Here is a 27,940-nt window from a genome sequence, read left to right as displayed (position 1 = left end):
GTAAGGCCTGGTTAGATGGGTGCACAGAGACCTTTGTTTCACTGCCATGGTGACTGGAGTGAAAAAGTTATGGGCAGAGAGCTAATCCCTGAACTGCACACTCACTCTCACACACACACAGAGATATAGCGAATACACACACATGCACGCACACACCTTTAGCATTTGAAACCCAGAGTCCCCCTGCTCAGACTCCCAGAAAGTGGGACATTTGAGGGTTGAAACACATGCCAGAGAGCAGAATGTATTCCCAACATCACTACCCCCAAAACACCCGGCAACACGAGCTCCCAAATTTTTCTTTGAAGCTGTGTTCAAGTTAATGTGATCCTTCCTTTTGCAAACTTGAAAGGCTGATAGGCTATGCCAAAGAGTTTCCCATGGATGTTTTTGTGACGATGATCCCGGCATAGAACCGTCCAATCTCCTCAGAAACACTGAGATGAACCCCCAACCCCCCTCCCTCCCTCCTTAGGGGCCACTGTCCCTGACTTAACTCCTCAGACATAATACAAGTAGGCCAAGTAATCTTCTAAACCAGGCCCTGCGCTATCGCTTCCGTCCGTCCGCCCACATTGGGCTCAGATCAGGGGAGTGCGGTTACTGCGGGGCAGCTGAGGCCTGACCCTGCCTCTGCAGAGACAAATCCTCATATTCCCCAAAGGCTCTTCCCTGTGTGCTTAAATAATGGCGAAGCAGCGCTAAATGACTCTCAGCGGTTACATTGCCGCTACTCTGAGGGCGGCCATTCTTTTTCATAACTTTAATATTCCGGGGATATACAGATTAGGAGATTTAATCTCCCACAGAATATTCATCACTTGAGTTTTAAGTGACATTTATCTCTATAATATTAGTGTTGAGCAGAGAGGAGCTCCGGGACGGCAGAAGGGCCATCTGTTAGTGTTTTTGGAGAAATGAGCAGAGGGAGGAAGGGAGATTTATCACAAGAAAAAATGTATGTATGGCATTCGCATTCTGCGGTGCATGTAAACCTGACGAATGTATGTTGACAGGGGCTTTATTTGTTCATTCATTTTCACCTGAAATCAAGCAGCCGCGGGGCAAATAACTTAACTGTTCACGTGCCATTTACATAACCAGCGAGTTAAAAGTAAACGTGATCGCTGAGCTTGACGGACAGGACAGAAAAAAAAAATAGAAAAGCTTTTGTGCTTAAAAAATGAGGTGACAGTGAGTGTAGGACGCAGACGGAGCAGACAGCGGGGGCCGGGCAGATGCAGAGGCTCTGCGCTCTCTGACAGGTAGGAGGGTGGACGGACAGGTGAGAGGACAGAGGGAGTGAGCTCACTTTTTTTTTCTTTTTTTTTTTAAGGAGCCTGAAATGACCCGTTGCCTGGCTCTTATTGTTCTTTTATTTCAGAGAGCACTAAACCCTTTAGGGAGGTGGTCTAATCCCATTGCCATGATACTGCCCTGTCACAGCTAATGGAGGCTTTGCTTACAGAGAAGAGAGATTGCTTTAATCCACCCATTGTCTGATTGTGTTGACGGAGAATGAGAAGAGACTCCAGGGCAAACAGTCTTTATGAAAAAAAACCCCATGGATATAAATTCCTCCACTTTCGGAAAATGCGATGGCGTTTCAATTACGAGCAGATATTGCACAACGACAACAACAACGCGCTTTTGCATTATCGGCGAGGCACGATGCACAAATTCAGAGTCAAACTTTGGCTGATCAATTCCAAACTACGCATACAAAACTGTTTTAATCGGAGATGATCTATATCAGAGGTTTCTTCCCAGTGAAAACACGGAGCGGGAGAAGCCAAGAATCAAGCTGCTACCAGAAGTTTGATTCCTCCATAATCCCTCATCAGGAGTAAGAGGAACATCTGGCTCGAAAGGCTTTTAAACAAGTTTTATTTTTTATTTGTCCTACTTTATTCTAATCCCCGCCGCAACCATGTGACCGGCTCCTCCCTCGCTGAGACAGGCAGACATTCACATTCATGATTTGGAAATAGACACTACTACTGTTTCACCCCTCCCTGCCTTGCTTTATTTTAAAGCTTAAAAACACTGGAAGAAATGGGGGGGGGGGGATTTCAGTCCACTCCCACTGTCTGTCTCATTATTCTGGGTTTTTTACCAGCCAGGCAAGTCAGCCGGTCAGCAGCAGCTTACAGTGAAAGAGAAGAGGAAAAAAAAGTAAAGAAAAAAAAGCAAGAATAATGACTGCTGCTGGCATTTTCGAGCAAAGAGAGCTCCTACCACGAGCTCCTCCAGAAACGGAGCAACAGCAGCTATACAAAAAACATAACTTGTGGACCTCGGGGTGCGCAAAATGCATTTGAGCATAAAACACATCACCTCAACTGCAGCTGTGCAGGAAATAGGGACTGACTGCACAGAAAAAAAAAAGAAATCTATCTTAGGTCTTGAATCCTTTTTATGTTTTGACACAAACCTCTGTGACTCAGAGCTAAAGCCAGCGTTTGTCCCGGCCAATTATCTTCTATTTCATGGAGACACATCCACACCACTTCCCTGCTCCTGATACCATGCATGAATTTTTGGGTGAGACTTCCTGTTATGCTTTTTACTTACCCAGCGTCTGCGAGAGCTAGAGGTTCGCTACAGGTGTCTTCACTTGTCTTAAAGCTCTTCTCGGTAAACACAAACTATCGCACCGTAAATGGATTCATGTCATCATACGTCTGCTCCAGACAGGAGGACAACATTAGTGGAATCGAGCCCGCTAAAATCTTACAAAGCTATTCCAGAGGTCAGTAAATCTACCAGTGATCGTTTATCTTCTGATGAATAGAAAAAGTTATTCATTGGTTTGAGCTTCAAAAATGTGCGCTTGTTTTGAAGCTGCTCTTCGTCGCACACAGCTGAATATCTTTTCAGGTTTTGGACCGTTCATCAGACAAAACAACACATTTGAATATGCACACTTGGATGATCTAGAAAGCCTAAATTTGTGGCTCAAACAACAAGGCGTTGTTGCAAATCCAAAAGAACCGACTTGGCTGTATGTCTGCTTCATGATCCCACCTTCTTTGCAAAATGCTGCCAAACAACTGATACGCCTCAGGGCTTTTTTTATCTTGTTGCTGGCAAAAAAAAAAACAGTCATTATGGTGACATCGATCCGGTCAAGGTTTGTGTTCAGAGGACTGAGGATATGCCATGGTAGTCTCTTGTCAGTCACAAGGTAGCCACACCCTGAAGCCTACCCTGCATTATTGTCTATTTTACTCTACGTGGGACAATAATTTAGATAACATGAACATCAGACTGTGTTGAAGAAGGCTCGAAAGTAGTGATTGAGACCATAAACTCACTAGGCATCTGTTATTGCGGCATTAAATCAAGTGAGAAGAAGGGTCATTTTCTCATAAGCTTACATACAAGCTGACTCTCTAATGACCTCCCGCTGGCCATTAGAAAGAATGCAGTTTAAAGGGCACTTCCGTCACTTCATCACAGTGACAGCGGAAAACAAACCACCGATCAACCAGAAAGGTGATGGTGACGACGAGACGGTAATGAAATACATGAAATGTACAACAGCACCCTGCCTCCAACCCTGCATCCAGATACAGTGTAACAATGTAAGGCACAGGGGGAATAAACGCTGTGGCTTGTTTGTATTTATTAAACCAATCACAATCATCCTGGGCGGTGCTTAACGCAGGATGCATGCCTTTACAAATCAGCGTCAGGGTGAACTTGACATTATACATTTAAAATGGCTAAATGCCCTCAAAAGTAAAGGTGACAGGCGCTAGCTTGTTAGTTAGCATGCTTGTTGTTCGCTTGGATGTTGTTGCGATGTTTTTTGTTTTTTTTAAACCAGCTGCAGGCAGATAGCGAAAAGGACCTGAAACAGGCGCCCCAGGACAGGCTCATAACAACAGTCTACATTTAGTGAGTCAGACTACACAGACACAAACAAAGCCCTTTTATTTTTTTTCCCTCCTCTGCGATCTATATTTGACCATAATACTTTTTAAATATAATTCTGCAGAAGCGATTCCAGCCAAGATGCCACTTCAGTGGAAATAATAAGCAGACAGTTGTGCCAGTAAATTCAAATTAAGTACCCTGGGGCAAAAAAAAAAATATGAGCGGCTCTGTGAGTGAAGAGCAAATCTGTGAGTCCACTGCAGAGAAAAGTCTTAGTCATGCAGCACAATGCATTATGCATCATTCACCGGCAATTAATGTGTAATTAATGTGGTTAAACCCAGGTTAGTGTCAGCGCTCCTTCCCCCTACGCAGGCAGACGCGCTGAGAACAGATGCATCGGCATTAATTACTGCTCAGTGGGAGTTTTAAAGCTCTTCCTCCACCCACCTGTTGCCCCTCAGACTCCTGCTTCACACACACACACTCACACACTACTGCAAGACCACCAGCTTAAAAACTGGCCTCTCATTAACACTGCGGACCCCCGCCGCCCCATCCCACCCTCCTCTCCGCTCGCTGCCAGAGCTAATTGGGTCACTGCTTACCCCACAGTCAGCACAACCTCACACAGAGGGGAGGGGGAGTCTAAGACCACCACCATGCTGCCTTAGCATATGCCCTCGCTGGCCACAGGCAGGGAGATTAGAACAAAAAGCAGGCCCTTATTAATACTGTTAGTCACTCTGTGCCTGCAGGTGAGTCATCCCTCCACTGATCTGACTGCACTGTACACAGCGCTTAATTTCATTATCGATGTTTTAAAAAAGGCAGCATGACGGTGCACGCATCACGTCCTCCCCCGGCCTGGATGTTTGCATTAGCTGCAGCTGTTTATGCTTTTTCCCAACGTACAGTTTATCTCGTGGAGGCCGTCCCTATTTCTGGACATGAGCTTGCAGATGAGTTCAGCCAGCCGTGAGCACTTACACGCAGTGTTAAGTGCCAGTAAGGAAAGCCAGAATATGGCGGAAGATAGGACTGCGCTCAAATTGCTGTTTTGTGTTTTTATAACGAGGACAGTTCGACCTTGCTAATCTAACGCTCCTTCCCCTAATCAACCCACTGACTAATCCATTTCCCCGCGCCAAAGAGAGCCGCGGTTCAGCCCAGGGCCGAGCCGCAATGGCACAATTAGGAGGGAGGGAAAGACAATGGCACGTGTCCTGGACCGAGGAGGGAAAATAATAGACATGGCTCCTAGTAGGAGCTTCTTACTTCACTGCACTTTCACAAAGATAGGAGGGGAGGCACACATTCCCCTGCTGAGCTCTGGAGACAGCAGACAACATGTCTGTGCAAGAGAAACACGGCTATACATGCGAGCTACACAGCTGCACATGATTCTGTTGGTACGAACAGGGAGGACTCTCACATGATGTGATGATAATCCGGCTGGCTTTGAGAAGAAGGTCTCCACAGGTCGAGCGGCACAATATAACTGAGCCGTGTTGATTTATTTCTTATTGAACCGATCAAGCAAAAATGCCAAGAACTGTGATTATTCCCTCCATGTATGAGTCAGTCGAATATGTTTGGGACATCTGTGACACTTCAAAACACCACGTTGGTCTCTGGGAAGTGATAACAGGAACCATTCGTTGTTTCTTGACAGTTTACCGACAAAGCGCTAATTGATTATGAAAATAATAGTAATAGCTGCTCTCATTTTCTGTCCAGGGACTAAAGAATAAGAGGCTGTGATGTGGAAAAAAAAAAAAGGAGAGACAAGTAGGAGCTATTTAAGGCGAAGTTCCAACATTTATCAACCTGAGTGGTATTCTCACACTTTTTGTCCATTAGTCATGATAACACTTTATTTCACCACCTCCATTATAAAGAATCTGGAAAGTCAGACTCTGGCAGGAGAGACGCTGATCGCAGCAAGAAGCACGAGCCTCCTACAGCTTTCCCAAACTCTTCACTTTAACAGAAATCATCTCAAGCACTTGTGATTGAGTCTGATCGACACGGAAAACAGTCTCCCCGCAGCTGCTAAAGTGAGATGCATAGCATAACTGATTAACTCTGACATAAAGACAAGTGTTTGAGGTAATGTTTTTCTGTTAACCTGAAGAGTTTGAGATGTTGTAGGAGGCTCAGGCGCGTTTACTGATTGACGCTGATCCCGCCAGACGCCCTAAATCTCTACAGCAGAGGTGGGGAATAAAATTAGAACATGCACTGAACCAAATTCTCTCTCCTAATATTGATTTTTTTACCCCAATTCACATCGTCTGTGGAGACCGTAAACTGATCCAATACACACAAACTAGAGTGGCACTGAGTAGAGCGCAAACCTCCGCCAAGGCCCAGCACTCCCCTCTAATCAAATCAAACCTAATGCGACATTGCATTTAATGCATTTAAATCGACATTAAAGCACGTGTGTTCTACGAAAAGGTCAATAAAACACCCGATCACACAATGTTAAAAAAGGCGAGGAAAGATTCTTGGATCTGTGTGCTTTATTCAGACCCACACCAAAAGTCAATCGGGTCTAATTTGGGCAGAGACCCGCCCTCCATCCAACATTCCTGAAAATACGTTCAGTAGTTTTTGAGTAATCCTGCTGACAAACCAGCCAACAAACAGACAGGGATGAAAACATAACCACCTTGGTAAAGATTAGGGCTGGCGCAATTAATCTGCATTGATAATAATCAAGATATTCAAAAATGAAATATTGATATTGTGATATTATTGTGTAAATAATCCAGCGGCTCTAAAATTATTTCCATTTCTTTCTGTTGTTACTTTGTCTTGGTAGGTGGCTTTAATGCAGCTTAACACATGTTCCCTCATTAATATTTAAAAAATAAGTCTGAATATCTTTTCCAAAACTACATTATCTAAATGTAGTCATGGCACTACAGAATTATGAGAACAGACCTCCAAAAACGACAAACGTATTAATAAACTACATTGAAATGTTACAACGTTAGCCAATAACGAAAAATATTGTTATAACCATGTTACCTACAGAGTTACGTACTTGAAAGTGTGATATGTCAGAATTCTTGTTGAAAACAGTCAAAACATTTACTGAAACTGTCAACAGAATGTGGAGAAACAACACTGTTGACCAAATGACGCCGGTGTATTATGTTGCAGAGACATCTCCAGGGAAAACAAGGGCTGACTGGAAACCAGTCAGGCCGGCAGCCTGGCACCATGTCCATCTGCTTTCACATTTCACTCCATTAGAGGCTAAATAAATGACTAAACTTTCACTTTTGTCCTGTGTTTCTGTGTTGTTGATAAATGCTGCTCTGAGGAAAACTGAAAGTTGCCTCTTTTATGTTCTTGTCCAGTTGTCTTTGTGACAGCGGGGTCACAATGATGTCACTTATAGAGACGCTTAATTGTCCGTTTCCATTTTCAGTTCATGCCCGGTTTCTCTAAATTGGTCAGCGAAGAAGTAGTTAACAAGCAAAACTTCCCCGGAAAGTGTCTAAATTCACTGGGGTGCCTCTTCTCAAGCTGCAATTAAACACCTCACACACAAAAACACAGAGGACTAAAGACATAAAACTTGTTGTCTCGGCAGCCTAAAATTAGCCTCAAAATCCACAGGCTATCACTTATTACTGAATTTATGTCCAGCATCTATTCAGGGGCTGCTTCCTACAGTGTGGTGGTTTCATATCATCATTTTTAAGCACAGCCAGCGCTCCAGTGGACCTCCACAGAGCTGCCAGACAGCTGCGAAAAAGATCTGGGACGCAACTGTGAAGCATCTGCATGCTGCACACACATCAACATGTAGAGCAAAAGACAACACACACACACTCAATAAGCCTTACTGGCAACATCCAGTGAAGCGTTACGACTAATGGCCTCTCCCAGGTAGTTGCGGGCCACACAGGTGTAGACGCCCTCGTCTGGTTTGCTCCGGCGCCCGTGCACAATGCGCAGGAAGAAGAGGGAGCCGCTGGGCAGGAGCATGCGGTGAGAGCGGGGGTCATCTTTGTCCGTCTCCACGCGCTCGCCATCCTTGTACCACTCTATGCTCGGGGTGGGGCGGCCCTCCGCCTTGCAGTTGAGGGTGGCGGGCTCCCCCTTGGAGACGATCAGATCCGAGGGGTCCTCCACAATCCGAGGTGCGCTGTCTTCAAACCGTGCCCGGGACCCTGCGAGGTAGAAACACGGGCAGAGAAAAAACATGTAATCTCTCAGATGACACCAAAAGAAAGAGTCTTCTTTTTGAAAAGTTTTTGTGTGTTTGGATAAACCTGTGTGCGGTGAAGCAACAAATCGTGGGGGTTGAGTGAGACTCAAAGACATCACGTTTTTTCAGAGGCAACCTGTACCTTTCAGATCTCCACGTTTGATATCCGTTTGTTCTCGCTATGGCCTGAAGAAAACATATTTATAGCAGAGTATTTTCACAGAGAACATCGGCTGCACAGAGGACGCGTTCACCCATGTGATATGGTAATGGACAATCTCTGTGTCAATCAGGATTGTTGCCGAGGTGGAGATGACAGCTGAGGGTAAGACCCCGGTCAGACCCGTCTATTCAAGAGGAGGAGGACTTGAGAATTGAGCGAGGCCGAGTGATATATCTCTAACTCCCATACAGTATCACTCTCCCTGGGGATCCGTTACAATCTATCTTCCCTCGGCTGTGAGGGAGAGACACACTGCCTCGTGTCATAAGGTAAGCTTTTTGGAGCAAGACCAAATGTCTGGAGCGGTGTGTTACAGTTAGAGAAATGAATAATTCAGAATGCCGCTGCTCTTAGTTTGGTTCTGGGGGAACAGATGGTCTCTCCCTCACTCTCAGGAAAAGAAAAAAAAGAGAAAGAAAATGAAATGGTCACTGTGCCACCGATTATGGTGCTGCTCTGTCTGGGGGCATTATTTTCAGCACATAATCTAGACATGCATGAAAATCCTCCATTATCACGACAGAGGAGCAGTCAAGAGTAACCTAATGACACACATGTTGTCGCACATGCTTCTGCTACATTATACTTAAATCGGGGGCTTCAGGATAAAGCTGCACTCTCCAGCTGTAAGCAGATTTATGTCTTTTTTTTTTTTTTCCATGAACTGATTTGATCCTCGCCGAGGCCCCGGAGTCGCCATCATGGCATAAACCTGAAGTAAACATCTAAAGTGCGATCCGAGCGCTCTCGGCTAACGCCCCTGGGGTCACAAACCAGGACAGCTCAAAACGCTAATGCATCATGTGGATGAATACTAATCGAGGCATTAAAATGTGCCGCGGCGCCTCCAGCCAGTCCGACGAAAACACACAGTTTGTTTACGGCAAGTGTAAATCATTCTCATGCGCGCGGGCCTGCCAGATAATCCTCTAAGATAACATAATGGACTTTCCTTTAGATTACATTCTGACACATCTGTACTGTTTCTGTATCGACACATCTGCTTCAACCATTTTTTGCAGCCCAGTGGTTTTACTGCTGCTGAAGCGTGTTTTTCAATGCACGCAACGGTTCACTGTCTCAATCCCCAGCTCGTCACTTCACTCTGAACTCTCCCTCTCCTCTATCCTAACTGGATTTTACCATGAAAACAAACACGGCGAGGCGGTTGACCTCTTGGAAGATGACTCCAGCAGTTTAATGCTACAGAGTACCGTGAAGCCTGCATACTTGATGATCGTAATCCACGAAGCAGAGTCCGAAATATCTGGAACGAAAAACCGAGGAAATCAACTCTTGACCGTCTTTCGAACTCCACATCCCAAGTTCGAAAAAGGGCTTTCCGTCATAAAATTAAAGGTCGCCAAACCAAAACTGAGGTGACCGTCACTGAGGTGAACCTCGACTAAAGATCTGATTCTCTTCGAAATGTTTTTCACTCTCAGCTTTTCTGAAAATGTTCAGTGTCAGGGCCTTCAGTTGCCCCAGACCTCGCAACTTGCCGCACATAATATTGGATTACGCTCAGGCTATTCATCAAGGTTAATATAAAACAAATTCTCCTTAAAAAGCTGTAGGATTCAACTGATTTTTATTTACTTTTTTAATTTTTTATTTTTGCAGTTCAGGGACAGCGAGACGAGCTCTAGACACATCATCTTTTTTTCCATCCGCCAAGAGAGCCTGAAGAACTATTTAAATGTTTTATAGAAGCGAAAAAAAACAAACTGAAAAACAAGTCAGGCATGTTTCCATCAACTTGGTTTTGGAGCGAAGAAACTAGGCCGCGTAAAAGAATCATTGCATTGTTTTGCAAACCAGAAACAAAACAAGAAAAAGAAGAAGCCAAACCAGTCGCCTCGGCAGTCTAGCAGGGAATGTAGGAATTAACGCCAGACGCAGCTCCATGTTTGGTCTCCACCACCTCCTGAGAGAAAGATCTCGCTTTCCTCGCCCCTCGATGTTCACTGGCTCACGGCTAAATGTGTCTGTTTGTCTGTCTGTGCTGACGAGTCGGTCGTGTGCAGTGAGTGTTTTTCCTGTTTCTTACGCAGAGCACAGCTGCCTTCTGCGGCAGGGAACGAGGCATGGGAGAGCGGTGATATAGAGCCAAAACAGTAAAGTTGTGTGCCATAAAAACCAAAACGATGATATGAAAGGAGCTGCGGTGACACGTCCGTAGTTAACATGATAAAAGTGCAGCTTTAATGTCTGTTTTAATGTAAGCCAAGAAGAGCACGTACTCCTCTGAGGGTCTTTTATAGCTCATGTTTTTAATAATATATATATGATTGTTTTAATTAGTGTGGCTGTGTGAGTGTGCAATATTTGTTTTTGTGTATATATTACACACAAACACTGTCTTGTTGTGATCCTGTATACGTGTTACTTTTAATTCCCTGAATAAATAAGGTTTGTCTAAACCAGGAGCTATAAAATCCTTTGTAGTTTTGACGGAGAACGTATTTTATTGCTAATCGCTGCGTACTCCTCCACTGGTTTTATAACTTCATGTACATTTAATCTCCCAGTTCTTTGTCTCTTATAGCCTTTGATTACTGTGATCACTTACTTTACAGAGTGCCCAAACTTTCCAAAGAAAACCGAGCAAGAACTTTGTGTTAGGGGCGTTTTTTTTGGTTTCTGACAGACATTTTACATTCATAAACACAGCAGCGCAGGATAAATGGCTGCCTCATCAATGGAACCACCCAATAAAACCATCAATCTCCCATTAACAGCACCATTAACCATTAAAGACGGGTCGTTTTCATCCTTTAATTATATACATTTAGAGCGGCTGTCTGGCTCTCTGTTTTCATGAGATCCAGCTGTCCTTTTTTGCCCGCTGTGTCAGTCCTGGTTGCTTTCAGTTGGTCTGAATGTCACCGTGATGAATTCTTCTACATAAATTTTATTGGAAAATATATAAATGGGGATAATAAACGAGAGTTAATGAGTACTCATACACCTAAAACTATCATGCGACAGGATCAACGCAGCGCCGCTCGGAGGTATTACAGGAAAAAATAGTCCTGTCTGATAAAAAAAAAAAAAAAGAACTTCAGGTGGCCGAAGTGACAAGCAACAAGCCGCTCCTGAGACAAGTGTGCAATCAGAGAAAAAGTCTCCGCCACCTTGAGCGCGACAGCAAACACATTTTCTTCGTGAGGGAGAATATTTTCACAGTAATGTTCGCTCCATGACAGGAAGATTGTGGTGCTGCGGTTGAAAGCACCTTCCAGCCCAAAAAAGAGAAAGTCTGTCAGCCCCGCCTGTGACACGGAAAAAATAAAACGTCACGGGCGATAATGGGGGACGCCTGTGAAGGTGCGTTTTTAGCCGGATCATAAACACGGCCCATTAGAGCCCGCAGTGGGTCCTCAGAGATATCCAAGTGACTTGATTTGTGTGAAAAACATTCATCTGGGGCATCCTGGTGTGAAATCACTTTCAGATTTACACGTAGGAAAGGACATCGTCTACTCGTGTAGTTGAGTTTCAGGACAAATTACACAAACACGGGAAAAGATGTTTCACAAACTGCTGCTTCAGTTCATTGAAGCCGTTTTTATGATCCACCAAAACTCACAGCTTTGATCGATGGGGTGCATATTTTCAATTTGCCGTACATCCACCTTTATGAAAGTATAATTTTTTGGGGAGACTTCAGGATCAGAGATTGGAGTTACGTCTGGCTGCTTTAAGTGGTTTCCCAGCAGCAAATAAAACAGCAGATGAGTTTAAAAGAAAAACAACAAGGGGTAACAACTCAACAATCCCGTTGGGTTTTCAGCAAACGGGCGCTCAAATGCACAGCTCCCCACGCGTGTTGATCCAAAGAGCTTGTATACAAATGTAACAATACTTTGTCACAAACACACACACCATCTTTGTGTCACAGCTTCGACGAATCAATGCAGCCTTTTTTTTTTCTTCTTCTTTTTTTTTTTTTTTAAGCACGTCTTCACTCCTCTGAACCTCGCGGACCTTCAGTGCGAGCGGGGCCAGAGCAGAACTCAATAATCCATGAGAGTGAATGGCGGTCAACCTTGAGCTGTCATCCAATGTGCGGGCAGCTTTTGTGAATGAAGCGCGTCGCCGGCCCTAATGCAAGGTTGTCGCTCCCCAGTACACTCCCAAGGCCGCGCTGCGTACAGATGGATGTGTCAGGGTGGAAGCAGCGGAGGTGCTTTTCACGGAGAAACAGTAAATTTAGCCGCTCTGCTCATTTGATACGCGGTGACATTGAAGCTGATGGGGGTTTTTTTGTCATACATTCCAATATTTATGGATATTAAACACCATACAGTACGTGTCCATCTGCTCCTTGACAGCCTGCTCGTGTTAGTGTTCTGAGTAAGGGGTTTTCTATGTTAGTATGCAGTGCGGTACATTAAGAGCTAATGAATTTAAATCTGCAATGATTGATTTTTTTTTGGGCCACTTGGTTGCAGCATACACGCCGTGCAAAGACAACATTAGCATATGATCAATTTATGATAAATGATTCAAAGTTGATGTGGCATTTGTAAGCAAGCGGTTATTTATTTACATCCAGGAGCTATGGAGCGACATTATTATTGATGTGGAGTCGTGCTTGGTCTCCATTATGTTCACCAAGCAGGTTATGTTCTCACCTGCATACGTTTGTTTGTTGACTGATTACTTTTGGTGTGGATCCAAATAAAAGGGACGGATCTGGGAATGTTTAGTCACTTTCATCAACATTTTATTGGCGCCCGAAGAACTGATTTTGTCGGGCTAACTAAAAATGTTGGCAGAGCTTCAAGCTTCAAGACTGTATGTGATCAAAGTTTTACTTGAATGCACGCACAAAAACACGTGATTTTGAAGGAGACCTGTGAACATTTTCCAGCTACTTGTCACAGGAAGTTAGACCTTCTCAAATCTATGAGCCTTGGGAGCCAAACCATGATGCAGCTTTTCTGAGCCTAACCAAGTGTATTTTGTGCCTAACCATAAAAATGTGACATCGACAGAGGGTGCTGTTTTACTTTAACGTACTTGGCTAACATTTATTCTGACGATCGGGTTGTTTTTCAACATTTTTAATTCATTTCTACAGGAAAAGTGCCTGGATCTTGATGAAAATAATCAGGCATATTTAGGTGGCTGGTATCTACGGTATGAGTGAGTAAAAAAAGGGGACCCTTGGTGGAGGTATGCGTTCAATTGAGTGCCGTTCTAGTTGCTAACTGTGTCTGTTTGCCTGTTGTTGCTGAACAGATAGTGTGCAGAGTGGTTTAAAGCTTTTTCTTTTTTCCAAAAACAGCCACCTGCTATGGCTAAAAAACTGGAAGCAAAAGAGTGTGAATCGAAACAGTGACCTGAAAGTGGTTATGATGCTGTATAACCTATAACCTGTATAAGGCCTGTATAAGGCCGAGGAGAGCTGCAGATACAGGCGGTAAGTCTATGTAGCCTCATTACTACCAGCAACCTCTCTCACATAACCATTTAATACTTCACCTTTGAATACAGAATATGTAACTTTCCAAATTAAACTGTCTAAAAACATCTGGTTGTGTAATTACAGTATCTAAATGTGTTGGACAATGTTCAAACCAAGAGAAATGAACCAAACATAACGTGAATAAAACTTTAAAAAATGACCTCTGTGAACTTTTCTGTCTCAGTAATATATATAGATTTTCATCAGCAAGGTTGCATGACGATTATTTAACAGTAAAGAAAAACAACTCCAGTGATCCCACGCTACATCTGTCTTACGCTTTGATCATGGCAGAAAGAACACACCGTGCATTTAAAAATGATAACAAATACAGCCGCGTTAATTGTTACGCTCACCCGCATTCTTTGATTGGCAGCCTATAGATTATACTGTGTGCGCGTTGCTGTTTGTGTCAACTTTACGTGATGGAGGTTTGACAGCGCGCAGTTTCGCGAGAAACGCGAGCGCAAGTGATGGGCTGCGTGGGATGATCTGTTCTCTCGTCAGCCGTATTAATAAAACGAGAGCTACAAACTCATTATGATCTCATCGTGTGTGTGCAGATGAGTAGTTGGTTTGTTGATTGTGGCATTTGTCAGAGAATTGTGAGGATCTCTTAATTTATTCACAGACCAAATGAAGAAAAAAAAAAAGAAAAGGAGAAATCCAGAGAACGCAAGCAGTCAAATGAAAGCCCATTAGCGCAGCACGCCGCTCTGATAGACAAGCTATCACATTGGCCCTAATTGCAAATTCAGACACGCCCACATGTTTGCTCGTGGCGTCTCCTGCGTTTCTGCCTCATCGAACGCGCAGCAGAGTTATCGGGGTAAGAGCTGAGGGGCTGATCAAGATCACGTCCCGCAAAACCCCGTTAACTCGGGCTGCGTTTGACGTTTCTTGGCTCGTAGCTGCGGCATTGCATAAGGGGGGTGGGGGTGGGCTTTCATTAATTAGTATTTCTAAATAGTAACCTCGCATCCTCCCCAGGGGCTCAAGTGTACTGCTGTCACGCTAATGTGTGAAAACAGCACAAGTCCTCAGAGGCGACGTCTCTGCTCCGCTTCAGATCTCGGTGCCCTTTAGCGACAGCTAGGCTCGGAGCAGAAAAATCACATACAGGAACCTGGACCCGTCTGAGCTCACAGCGTGATATCTGGAGACAAACGCGGCTATCTACCTGTTTGGCACGCCGCTCAGAGACTAACTTTTCAGCGCGTATCGAACTGAGACAGGAGCAGAAGGCTGGCAGCTTGTCTGTGGGGCTGGTGGCTGTCTGCTGAGATTTCCTTGTCTTTTTCAATTTCAATTCATTTACATACTTGAAAAGGCCAAAAAAAAAAAAAAACATTCAAGGAGTTCTTGTGACTTTGCCAAGTAATCTCTGCGGGAGCGCGATAACGTGCCACGGCAAACTATATTTCAAAAGCAGAGACGTCAGGTTTGAGTTTCTTCTGGCGACAGTCTGGGTCGTTTTTTATTTTTGAGCCCCTTTGTTCTGCAACCGTCCTCCTCACCAGAAATCTAATCCCTGCATGATGTCATGAGCGACTGTACCAGAAGTGGGACGCCGTCAACATCCGGCAACATGACTCAAGCCTGTGGCGCATGGTGGTTTCATCATCCGCGGCCACCGCATCAAGAGGGGCTGTGAGAGGCTTTAGTCAGCCTTCAGCCATATTTGTCACCGAGTAATGAGCAGGAGGACGGAGTGGACACAAATCACCAGCTAACGGTTGTTTAGCATCAATTAGTTCCACTGCCAGCATGCAAACAGCTGAGTGTGAATGCAGGCCAAGATAACTGAGATTTCAATGAGAGGTATTAGGGTAGACACTGACAGCGTCTTAATTGAGATTTGCTTTGTGTGTGTGTGTGTTTGTGAGGAGGAGCTGCTCATGAAATCGAATGCAATTTGGGAGAGACGCTGTTGTTGCATTTGTTTTCAATCACACACGAGGAGAAAGACAAAACCTCCCCCCCAACACGCAATCTTCAGAACAACCCTGAAGACGTTAGTTGCCGGACACGCAGACACAGACGGAACATATCTCGCTACAGCCGACACATTTTAATATAAAAACAACAGGATAAATTCCTCCAGTGTGGCGTTTGTCAGAACACGGCTCCCGCAGAGCTTATTAAGACCTGTTTGAATCCTCCTCTCTCGAGCGTTTTTATGAAAATACACACCGCCCTGCGGGAATGTACAGTTTGATAGAGGTGGGAATGAGAGGAAATAACCCACTCCAGATTAATGGGTGAAGGCAGATGGTGTGGGTGTCGAAAAAGTGCCTTTAATGTTGAGAGGTGGCACCGGTTTATAACGATGAAGTGGAGCGAGCTGAGAGAGGCGTTGAGGGGGCCACAGAGCTCAGGGATCAGAGCTTAATCATAATATTGAGGAAGGTGTAATTTAGAGATAGACTGATAAATTGACCAGTTTAAGATTTACTGGTAAGTGTATATTTCAGCCAATCAAGACAATTACAGTCCCGGGATTTAAAAGGGATTTACAGTCCTGGGATTAAGGTCGTTAAGAAACAGTAGAAACATGCTGTCTGTCCACAAGAGACTGTCACCACTCGCTTCAATCAGTACATGTATATTAACAAAGGATCACAATAAAGGTATCACTCCAGCTGACAATCATCGCCTGACACTTCAGTTCCCTTTCGCTCTACAAAGCATTTTAGCATCTTTCAGCTAATTGTTTTGGTTTTAGGGAATGCAACTGCTGCTTTGGTTCACCTGCTCTTATCCGTGTCGTCTTCAGCAGCAGAAGCACAAAAGTTTTCATTAAAAAAAAAATGTCGGAAAACTAAAAGTATGCTTCCTGCTCTGCAGCAAACAAAGTTAGCATCTACCTAGCAAACATAGCGTAGGAGCATTTAGCTGCTATAGATTCCCAGAGGAGTTGGTGTACACCAAAGACAGCTAAAAGAAGTTGGATGCAGGACATACTTCATTCCAAAAGAAATGCTAGTGTTGCGAATGTATCTGATGGGTGTGTAGATCAGGCCCCCAGGACGAGAGCCAGGCTTTGAAGCCAGTTCTGGTAGTGGCTAAACAATGGGATTACATCGTCAGGTGATGCACTTGGGCCCAAAAATACTTTCTCCAGGGTCTGTAAAATGGTGGATAAATGTTTTTGAGCGTCACAACACCCACAAAATGACTTATATGACCGTCAGAATTTAGAATCTAGAAGAGCTGCATGATTAAATTATTTTATCCCCATTCAAGTTAGCCAGCCACTAAACCAGAAGTTAGCTCTATGGTCCTAACTATGCAGAGGTCATGTCATTTTGGTCATGTTGGCTTCATGTGCCACTGAGCAGCTTTCATTTAAATGAATGGAGCTTCTTCTTCATGGCTGAGTCCCGGTATTATTCTAACGTCCTTGATGAGGGACGAGGATGAGACCTGTGCCTGTAGACACAATTTCCTTTCTTGTGAAACGTTTGAAAAGGTGCCTTCATTGCGTTTACTTGATATAAGTCTTCCTCTAGTGCGTTAATGCTAGCAGCGCTCAATTAGCAGTATAGCATGAATTAATCCTCCAGCAGGATGAGACTCTCGCCCTGACAGCTTACTCTTATCTGATACTTAGGCTGCATGCAAACATCCAGACTTCTGAAACTCACAAGGGCTTCCAGAGATCGCACTTTACTGATTTAATTACCCACAATTCAGTGCCAAACATTACATGTATCGTGTAGGCCAGAGATCAATTTTTATCCACATCCTGCTGTAGAAGTATGTAGACATACAGGCTGAGAATTAATCAAAATGTGATGTATGATTGCAGTCTTTAAGTCTGTCTGTCAGCAGCTTATATCAGCATCGTAGTCCGACGCCATCGCAGAATTGATGTGATCTGCAAGGTCATCACCCAAAACCACTTGTTAAAACATTGCTTCACAGCGCCACTAGTGCACGAAAACTCAACAGGGCACCTTTAAGGGATCCTATCACAAATTCTCTACGTATATTATATCAATGCAGGCAGATATTGGTTGTTTTTAGGTTTTGGAATCATCAGCCGAGCTCCGATTTAAACTGTCACTGCAGCCTGAAGCATCAGTGAAGATTTCCCTGATTCATTTTCATTTGGCTAAAAGCTTAAAACCGAAACACACAATTCAGGCATTTATGATCAAAATACAATATATTGTAAAAACAAAATAAAAAAACATCTGCACTCTCATGAATTGTTTCCTGAGCCCTGCTTTTATTTAGGGTTTGGATTAAGGCTCATGAATTTATAAGCTGTTATAAGAGCAATGGTTAAAAAAATTAATCTCTCTCTGAAGGTAATCAAAAAGAGCTTTTAAAAGCATTTTTAATCATATATGTGTGTGTGTATCCAGAGAAGCTGACTCTGACACTGTCACTGAGAGTGTGTGTGCTCACAGCTGCACTAAAAGTGAGAGTTAAATGGTTTCACTTTGGAGCTCCTCTCGACCTCACTCCTGCTGCCTAATGGCCTCCCCTCAGCGCTCAGAGAGGGACGAGGAGGGGGAGGAAGAGGGGAGACACTGAGGAAACGTGCGTCTTCTCGGCATCCACCCTCCTGGTATTTAAATATTGCAAATGAATGCGTGTGTGACATTTGCTTGTCATAATTCAGTTTAGTGTTCCCACAGCTGTCTGGGAGAAAAAAAAATACAAACATGTCTGAAATGCATCTAAACACGACATGTACATCCATCTGGAGGGACCGAGAACACGATAAGACGAGGCGAGGCGGTCACACCATATGGGTGTGTGTGTGTGTGTGTGTGTGTGTGTGGAGAGAGAGAAACTGGAAACACACATCTGCGTGGTCATATAAATATTGTTTTTTTTGGGTTTTTTTTACCTGATGCGATGGCGATGAATGAGACAGCCACAAGAAGAAGCAGATGTCCAAAGTTCATCTCCACTCTCTCTCCAGGTGTCCAAATCAAAATCGAGCCCTCTCCACTCTTCAGGTCGTCCGGATCTGACTGAAGCTGCGCCTCTTCGGAGCTCGAGCCTCAGCTGGACTATTTCAAGCGAGTCAAATCATCCCGGAGAAACTTTGATATCACTCCCAGAAAGCCATGGCAGCAGCAGAGGAGCAGCAGAGGAGCAGGGTGATGCTGAGGAGGAGCAGCAGCAGCAGCACCGCCCCGGAGAAACCTAATAACTAAACTCAGCAGCAGCACTTCTTCTTCTTCATCCCCGCATGGTCACACTCACTTCTTTATTTCTAACACAACCCAGCAGCTGCTACAATTACATTAAAACAAATGAGGTTACACTATATTTCTGTCATAAATAGATGAATTCCCCCCTCTCTTTCTCTCTCTGCTGTACTCCGGACAGCGGCGGGTTGCGGACGCAGTTGGAGCGAGACTGACGCGCTGCACATGCCGAGCCGAGCTGAGCTGCGCACTCCCTGCTATCCGCACCAAATCCTCAGCAGCCTCCAGGAGTCAGTGTTTTAAAGGGACAGGCACGACTTCTGCCTCCTGCATGTGTGTCATCTCCAGCTATACAAGAGCCCATAGTGCTGTGTAGATGTATGGAAGTCCACTTCCGCCAGGTAAAGAAAAGAAGGAATATTAAATACTACATGATATGTAGTATTCTGTACTATACTACATTTTCCAATGGAAATGATTCGATAGAACACCAACATTATGAAATAAAGTACAAATTATTCATTATTAAATAAAAAGTCTTTGTTATGAGATAGGAAGTCAACTTTTTCTAAATTATGAACAAAAAAGTCATAATGTAGAATACAAAATTGTAATTATTGGATGAGAAAATCATAATAACAAGATAACAAGTCAGAATTATGAAATAAAAAGTAATAGTTATGAAATAAAAAGTTATAGTTATTGAATACAGTCATGAGAAAGAGAGTCAACATTTTCAAAATCATTGACCAAAAACTCATAATAATGGAATACAAAAGGTAGGTTATTTGATACAAAATCATAGTTATGTGAAAGAAAGTCCAAATTATTAAACAAAAAGTCCAAATTATTAAACAAAAAGTAAAAATTATGAAATAAAAAGTCATAATGAAGAGACTTTTGACTTTTTATCTCTTACTTGTCACAGTTGACTTTTTTACTTTTAATTAAAAAAATGTTAATGGAAGCTCAGTATTCATTTATTAATTGTCTTGAACTGGTTGTAATGGGCTTTCATAGATTAGATAAAACATACAATATTTTCTGGTCATTCTGTGTTTGCACAGTTGTTGAAGTTACAGGCATTGGACGAGGGCTGAGGTTAAAGTTTCAGATCGTGAACAATGATTTAAAGTTTTAGGTTGTGAAACTGAATTTGAGTCTTAAATCTTTAGTGTTAAGTTAAACTTAAACTCAATAAAAAATAACCCTGACAAAGTTTAAAAGATGCCTCAGCAATGTGGTTGGCTCTTTAACTGAATTAGATACAGATGTTTTAATGAGCCTTGGATTCATCTGCGGTATGAAAACAAACAAATGTTATACAAAACTATTTTTGATTAGTTAACTTTGTTGAAGTTCTTAAAACTCTTGTAGGCAACACTAACACACTAAACTGTGTTTAGGGGTCACAACTTCATATTGTTGAACGTTTTTAATTGGCTTGTTAAAACTTTGTGTTTGAGTTCTTGTTTTTAGTTTAGTTTTTTTAAATTCAGGTTAAAGATGCTCTGTGGAACTTTTGTGTTGTGCTGGCAGCCTGTTTTTAATCAATCTCTAAACTAACTTCAGCTGCTGGTGCTCGTTGTGAGCAGAGCGCAGAGATCCACACGACTAAACATCGTGATGTAAAAAAATAAAAAGGGAACAAAAGAGCAAACAAAAAAGCAAGCCGCAAAAAAAAAAAGAAGAAAAATCAATGAACACACAATAAATCTATTAATGACAACGCGTACCCACTGTATCTAAAAAGTTCACATTTTAAGGGTAGTTTCGGGCCTGTAGGGCTTCTCTTTTGTCTGGAGTTTTCACACTAATGGCAGCTTGCTTCCACACAAAGCGCAGGAGGAATTTGTTCCATTTGTTGCTTTACCATATTCAAAATATAGACTAGGAATAGTTTCACTGAGGGCCACATTATAATCTTTACTTTTCATTCTTAATGTTATGTTTTTAGGTGTCATTTTCTTTCGTACGCCTCCCGTTTCAGCCACCAGTTGACAAGATGTTGCTCATGTTATACATTTAATTTCATATCAGGCCGCCTCAATACGGCGATACAACATGTCTTGTGTATGTAAAACGTGCAACACTGCCCATCTATCACTCCTAAATGGTCTCTTCTCCTAGCCGCATGCTGTCGGACATTGATAGTACAAAATATGCGACAAATTACGGGACAGAAGTGGTGATTACACGGTTGCCTGTAGGATGAGTGTTGTTCTTTCCTAATGAAAGATGTCCGTCTGTACGAGAGGCACATCTGTCATGTGTTCGTGCCACGGAAGTAAACCTGAGAGAGCTCTGAAATGCTGACAACTGCTGATTGTTTTTCAATAATCAACAACCTCAGCAGCTCAGTTTTATCACCAGTGTCATCGTCGCCGCCGCCGCTGCTGATGAAGATCATGATGGAGAGTGTTGACTGCGGCCGTTCCTCAGAGCTCTACGTCTTTAGCTTCCAACCCTCTTGATTTATTAAGCAGCTGTTGTTTCACCCACTCCTCCTACAATCTGGCCCCGCTGGAGCCTCTGGTTCCCCCACCGGCTGGGAGCTGTGGAGACGGACCAGCTCTCCTGGGGGTGATGAGCTCCGTTTCACCCCGCCGCCCCTCCTCCAGCTCAGCTCAGACCAGACCGGTTCCTCGGTGCCGTACCTCCACCTCATTGTCTCCGTGTCAGGCCGCGAGAGCACAACATGATGGAGAGTGACTTTTGGACGGTCAGATGCCGGCTCTCCTTTGTCCCTCTTGAATAGGGGCTGGAAATTGGGCAACAGAAGAGGAGTCCAGATGTCTGTTGTAAGGCGTGACACAAAGAGGGGGGCCCACAATGGCTTCGGCCTCGGCTTCAGTGGAAGTGTGTAGCTTATTAAGGGCCACAAAGGCTAAACGGGCATTAAATGAAGGCGTCTCAATGGGAGAGTCTTGGAGGTGTCAGATGGGAAGAGCGGCCTCACTTTAAACTAAAAGATAGAAGTCATGAGATACTCGGATATCACTTCATGTGGGTCTGCTTGCCCGCTTTGATGTAGGAATCCTCCACTCTGTGTTTTTTTTATGCTCCTTAATGAACGGATTTTAATACAATTGCTTTTTTTTTTTCTTAACCCAGTTCTCTTCAAAGAGAGGCGTAACTTTCCTCTTTCAACTGTTTCTCCCCTCTTTTGAAATTAAATTTTGAGCGTGTAGGAGTCAGTGAGTCCATTATCTCTCAACTCTAACCGATGCAATCGCTTCACAAATAATCAATCAAATCTTCACAGAGTTTGAGGACAGGAAACCCAGCATGGTTCAGATTGAATCAAAGGAGCAGAGTCAGAGTCTAGTTCTGCGTCATGCATAAGAGAGCCCGGTCTTTGAATTCATCTAGAAAACACAATTTTAAAGGTGTAGTTTGGCTTTTTTGGGGGGGGATGTGTGGCAACAAGTGCTCCAAATTAAATGACGAAATAGCTGAGTTTCTTCATGCCCTTCATGACCTCATAGACAAAATAATTTGTCTGTTTCTTTAACTGCGGTTTAAGATATAATATATATTATATGTTGTTCTGTGTTGTGTTCTCACATTATCCCAAATGCTTTCAGAAGTGCTCGAACCAGACCAACCTGGAATTGATGTTCGAGGTAAGTTTCCATAGGTTGTCTGTTTTTTTTATGATATGAGTGATAAAGGAAGTCGGCAAACACAACTAAACATAGCATGAATAAAACTCTATTACATCACCAAGTCCGGATTAAATAGAGAAAATACTCTCGATGGGCTTTTTCTCATGGCCCCCCATATGCAAGTTTCGCTGTCTGGTCATTTAATTCAAATTTACTTTATATTCTAGTTTATCTACTTATAATTTAGTGTTCGTACACAATAAGAAAGTCTCACAGGAGAAGTATTGTGAACATTGTGTCTGTTTGAAAATTAATGAATAAATACATAAAAACTGAAGGAGAGTTTTAGATGCTTTTAGATGTCTGTATGTAAAAGATTTATTTCAGTGGTAACCGAGTAATAAAACATGTTACTATTAATATTTCAGTAATCTATTACTACAGTAATGTTATGTAACACGTTACAATCCGTTTTACTGACCAGAAAGTGAAGCATAGTCCATAATTAAGCCTCAATGTTTTATTGACTCATCCCATTTGTCACTTGAACATAAACATACCGATGTCGTTTGGGCCGCTAACTGAACCGACTGATCCTGTATTGACTTTCTAACCATGAATTAGACGAGAAGATTGATTACTGCTCCATTCGATATGCAGTTTTCACCAGGAGACAGTTAGCTTAGCTTAGCATAAAGCCTGGAAACAGAGGGAAACAGCAGACAGATAACGAAATCCACCATGTAAGCTCAACAAATTAGAATAATGTCTTATTTGTTTAATTTCAAACAAAACCTGAAGACTGACACCACATTTTAGCTACAGCAAGGTTTATGTGCTGGACTATTTTCTTGTCTGGGAGCAGGGCCTTTTTTTTTTTTTTTTTTTTGGAAGTCTGACAGAGATATCGATCTTCTCATCCCACTCTCGGCAAAGAAGCAAATACGCACATCCCTCCAAATGTCAGAGTATTCCTGAAAGGATATGTGTTTGTAAAACATGTGAGCACCAAAGCTCTTCACAAACAATCCAGACAGATTACACATTTGTTCCTCTCTTTGTGTTTTTCCCTGTGAGTTTCAGCTCTACACGGTTTAAGGTGACGGCTTTTTTCCTGCTTGCTGTAGGTAGCTGTGTGTGTGTGTGTGTGTGTGCGTGTGTGCGTGTGTGTGTGTTGACAGTACTAGGAGGTACAGATGGTGGGATGTGGCAGTCTGTCTGACTGCAGTGAAGAATGTGAGATTCAGCTGTCGGCCTCTGGCCCCCCGCCTCTGACCTTATGTGTCTCTGATCGCCGTCTGGCTCCATCTCATTATGCCAAACTCCATATTGCTTCACTCTCACAGGGGAGGCAGCAACAATAACTAGACAAAAAAAACCTCCCAAATATCTCCCAAAAAAGGCAGTGATATAAGCTGACAAGCCCTAATTGGGGTCCTGTTATCTCTCTTTACACGGTCGAGGGTCTCGGCTGTTGACCTGCGAAGACACCTCGTCAGCAGATTTCTTTAGTCACAGGAGCAAAGCTTTTGTTTCCCCTGTGGTGTTTTTGTGTGTGAGCACGTGTGTGTGTGTGTGTGTGTGTGAGCGAGAGGGCGAAAGACCTTCAGCTAGCCAGGAGGGCTCCAGAGTTTATTTATAGGCTGTGTGTCACAGCAGCGCCGGGCCAGCAGCAGCAAGTCGTTTACATCCAATGCTGCAGAATGCGAAGGTAAGCAGCTCCTATCGCTGCAACATTTGGCTTAAAGGCTCAGCTTTTCTTTTTTCTTCATGTTTCGGGAGCCGTGCCAGCAGAGGGAGCAATACATGGCAGTGCTTTGTGATGCTCTTAAATGGCAGTGTCACATTGTCTAAGTGATTGACTCATTGTAGTGAGCTGTGCATGGAGCTGGAAGAGCCCTGGAGGAGCCCCCGACTCCTGCTGCATCGGATAAGTTGTTATAATGAGCCTGTAAAAGGCTGCTAACAGCACAGTACAGTGCAGTACACTGTGTGAAGAATGTTACACTCTCACCTCGCCCAACATGTAGGTTTGAGCTCTCCAGACAGTTTGGAAAGTCATCCGAGAAGTGCTGCTTTCGATTTTACAATGTTTTCCTTTAGGACGCTCAGAACTGATTTCTCACAACATGACACGTGTAGTAGTTTGTTGTGCTCTACCTTTTATGTATAAAATAATCAAATTAGTGGTGAGTGAAGTTGAAAAAATAAGATTTTAGTCAGTAGTTTAAGTTAACATTATCTCTTTTTAACTTTGAAGTCTTTTCTTTGACTCATTTCATTATTTATTTGTTGCATTTTAGCTGATAATGTTGACTTGGTATGACTACATTTTGGACTTTTGACTCTTTTAACCAGCTAGTAACTCATAATTTGTACATTTTATCTTGTTATTTTCAACCAGTAAATCATTTTGCAACTATTTATCTTTAAATTGTGACTTTGTATTGAATCATTTTGACTTTCTGTCTCATTATTCTCTTGTTTTAGCTCATTGTTTTCAGTTAGTATGCCTTTGTCTGACTATTTACCTCTAAAGAGTGATTTAGTGTCATAATTTTGACTTCTAATCTCATTTCAAGTTGTTAGAAATGTTTAATATACGTCAATACAATGAGACTATTGTTATTTATCTGATAACTTTGATTTAGCTTGAGCATTTTTTTCTTTTCCTGGCACAAATGGGCTTCTATACTTACATTTTGCAATGTTACATTTCTTTGAAATGCCTCCTATGGTTCAGTTGCAGAAGCAGTGACGTGGCCAGAATGTTAAAGTTTGTAGTTTATTGTGTTTTTGTTAAATATGGAAGCCTGAAAAACAAAACACATCAGTGATAAGTTAATTTGTTGAACAATAAGTTTGTTGTGGTTAAAGAAACTCATGTTAAGTCAAAGTTATGAAGCAAAAAAATAAATTATGGCTCAGCATCTCATAGTTTTCACGTTGTATCTTATGATTTTGGGTTAGTTTGGAAAACATTTTGACCTCTTCTCTCATAAATTTGCTTATTGTCTCATAATTCTGACATTCTAATTATAGTTCTCACTTTTTAACACGTAACATAATTTTCAAAATGCGCTTCTGACCATTTTTCCTACTTTTCGTGGCAGAATTGAGCTTCCATATGTTTAGATAAATGGCCTCCTGTCTTCTGATTCAGTCAGCAGAGGCAGTGACATAAAACACAATGAATCCTAATCTACTCATGCATGCATGCATGTTAACAACTGTAAATGACTTAATTCATCATCGATCTCAACGTCACGTCAGGCTCATCTTTCAACTTCCCGGCAAAGATATGTATCTTTATAATTCATATAACGATAATGTCTCAGGCAGCTGTTGCTGTTGTTTGTGTCGAGATCAGTGTGTTGTTCTTGGGGGATAAAAACGCATCTTATGATGGGAAAATAATTAAAATCTAACTTGCATTGTCAGATCGTGAAACACTGAGACTGCATGAGATGAGCTCTACTTAACAACATCGTCTAATGATTCCGATATTTGCAGAAATGAAGGGGAGAAAAATGACTTCTCAGTTTCCACTTCTTCAGCCACTGATTGCTTGGTACAAATAGATCTCTCATGTAATTGCCACTTACGCTTGAGAGCCCATTTATCTATTCTGCAGCGCTACGTCACAGGCCTCAAGAGTTGCCTCCCCTCCATGTTTCTGTAATGAAAATATCAGACATGTTTTGCATCTGCTACAGTTGAGACAGAGTTCATCTGCTGCAGTCGCGTAAAGAGACGTTCTGTCCTCGTGATTCGTATTTTTGTTAAGCATTGTGTTGTTTTTCAGCATGTACTGAACCCAACTGCATGTCAACATTTGGAATAACCTCATCTGACAATGGAAATAAGTATTGAAAAGAATGAAAGACAGAGGTGAATGAAAGACAGAGGTGAATGAAAGACAGAGGTGAAAACAATGATCATTTGTCATTGAACACAGTGTTCAGAGCAGCGGCCGACTCCAGTGGAGGCTCATGGGAGTCCTCTGCTGGTGTGACGTCAGAACTGCACACCTTTCATTGGGAGACATCAGAGCTGCTCCAGTCAACATCAAGCCGGCGCTGGAGCAGATATTAAATTGAGTTGTAGCTCACAGCAGATGTCAAACGTCTACTCCTTCAAATAATTTATATCCAACAGTATCTAAGTGTGAGTTCATACTGACTGAGCAAGTGGCAGGTCAGAAAGGTTTGTTTGTACTTTGGTTTCATGCTGACATGTATCGATGCACTTGTTTCAAGTCTGTTTTGTCTTGGTGGTACGTGAGCTTCTGTTTCAAAGAGACTCCCACTGCAGCCAGACTTTGCTCAAACCCAACGAAAATGTGTACCGAATATTCCAAAGATATATCAGTCAGACTTAATTTAAAGAAAACAAAACATGGAGAAAATGTCCATTAATTGGAAGATTAGGATTTGAATGTGATTTTCATATGATGCAATAAATGGGCGTTGTCACATAAACAATCACATAAAATATTGTGAACTGAGTATCTGCAGGTTTTGAGCTGTGGTACAAGTTATTGATACTCTTTCTCGGTTTGGTTCTTTATCTGTATTCCCATAATTTCTTTATTCATTATGAAGAACACAAATAAATTAAAAAGAATACATCCAATCAGCAGAGCAGACACTGCAACAATGTTGTAACAAATTACACAAAACCATTTAAAAGTACCAGTTAAAGATCTGTAAAGATCAATACGACGGTATTTAATAGTTCATGTATTTTATTGATCAAAACGTAAATTGCCTTAATGCTGTTAAATGAATCGACAATGAACTAATCGATAAAATCGTCAGTATTCCCTACATCCACAGATGACAGCTCTGTCATGTATCTCTCTGCTCACTCTATTCAATCATCAATCTGAAGATAAGGAAACATCTTTATAACAGAACAGCAGCTCAGCTGAATCTCCGTCCTTCTTTTTTGTGTCTGCTGGAGCAACATCTGTGTTCATCATCTTATCACATCATCCGGTATGATATCGACATAAACAGCTGGCATCTTTTTGTACATATGCATCAGATTTTCTTTCATTTTCTCTCTCAGCTTGTTGTCACCTTCTCCTGAATGAAATCCATCTTGAGAGGGCGAGTCAGAGCACCCTCTGTTGTTATTCGGCGAGACTCAGCTGTGATTTCTCGTGTTTTGAAGAACCTTTCATGGTCGTTTTGTCGTCTGCGAAGCATCATCCAAGCAAAAAAGAGCTTCTTCTTACAGAGACCTGGGTTCAGATGTAGTAGGATGGGCTATAAAAAAAAATCCTCAGAAAACCTTTGTTTTGTCTCAGGCTCTCTGTTGTGTCATGCGTGGAGAAAGCATAAA

At 42.6% G+C, this 27,940-nt stretch overlaps 1 protein-coding gene across 3 annotated transcripts in view; it reads right to left on the bottom strand.

Moving 5' to 3' along the window:
- The window catches only part of LOC115575175 (roundabout homolog 2), a 57,387-nt gene extending 38,107 nt beyond the window's left edge, over positions 1-19,280 (bottom strand). For all 3 annotated transcript variants that reach the window (XM_030407025.1, XM_030407031.1, XM_030407033.1), the window contains exons 1-2: positions 18,677-19,280; positions 7,749-8,075 (exon numbers count right to left, since the gene is read on the bottom strand). In XM_030407025.1, the coding sequence (XP_030262885.1) occupies positions 7,749-8,075; positions 18,677-18,734 (385 nt within the window). In that variant the 5' untranslated portion in view covers positions 18,735-19,280. The remainder of the gene's footprint in view (positions 1-7,748; positions 8,076-18,676) is intronic.
- Between the last annotated feature and the right edge of the window lie 8,660 nt (positions 19,281-27,940).

The sequence above is a fragment of the Sparus aurata genome, chromosome 2 (genome assembly GCF_900880675.1).
Source record: "Sparus aurata chromosome 2, fSpaAur1.1, whole genome shotgun sequence".
Lineage (NCBI taxonomy): Eukaryota > Metazoa > Chordata > Actinopteri > Spariformes > Sparidae > Sparus > Sparus aurata.
The sequence above is the reverse complement of the archived record's forward strand: the minus strand, read 5'-3'. Positions and strand labels throughout refer to the sequence as shown.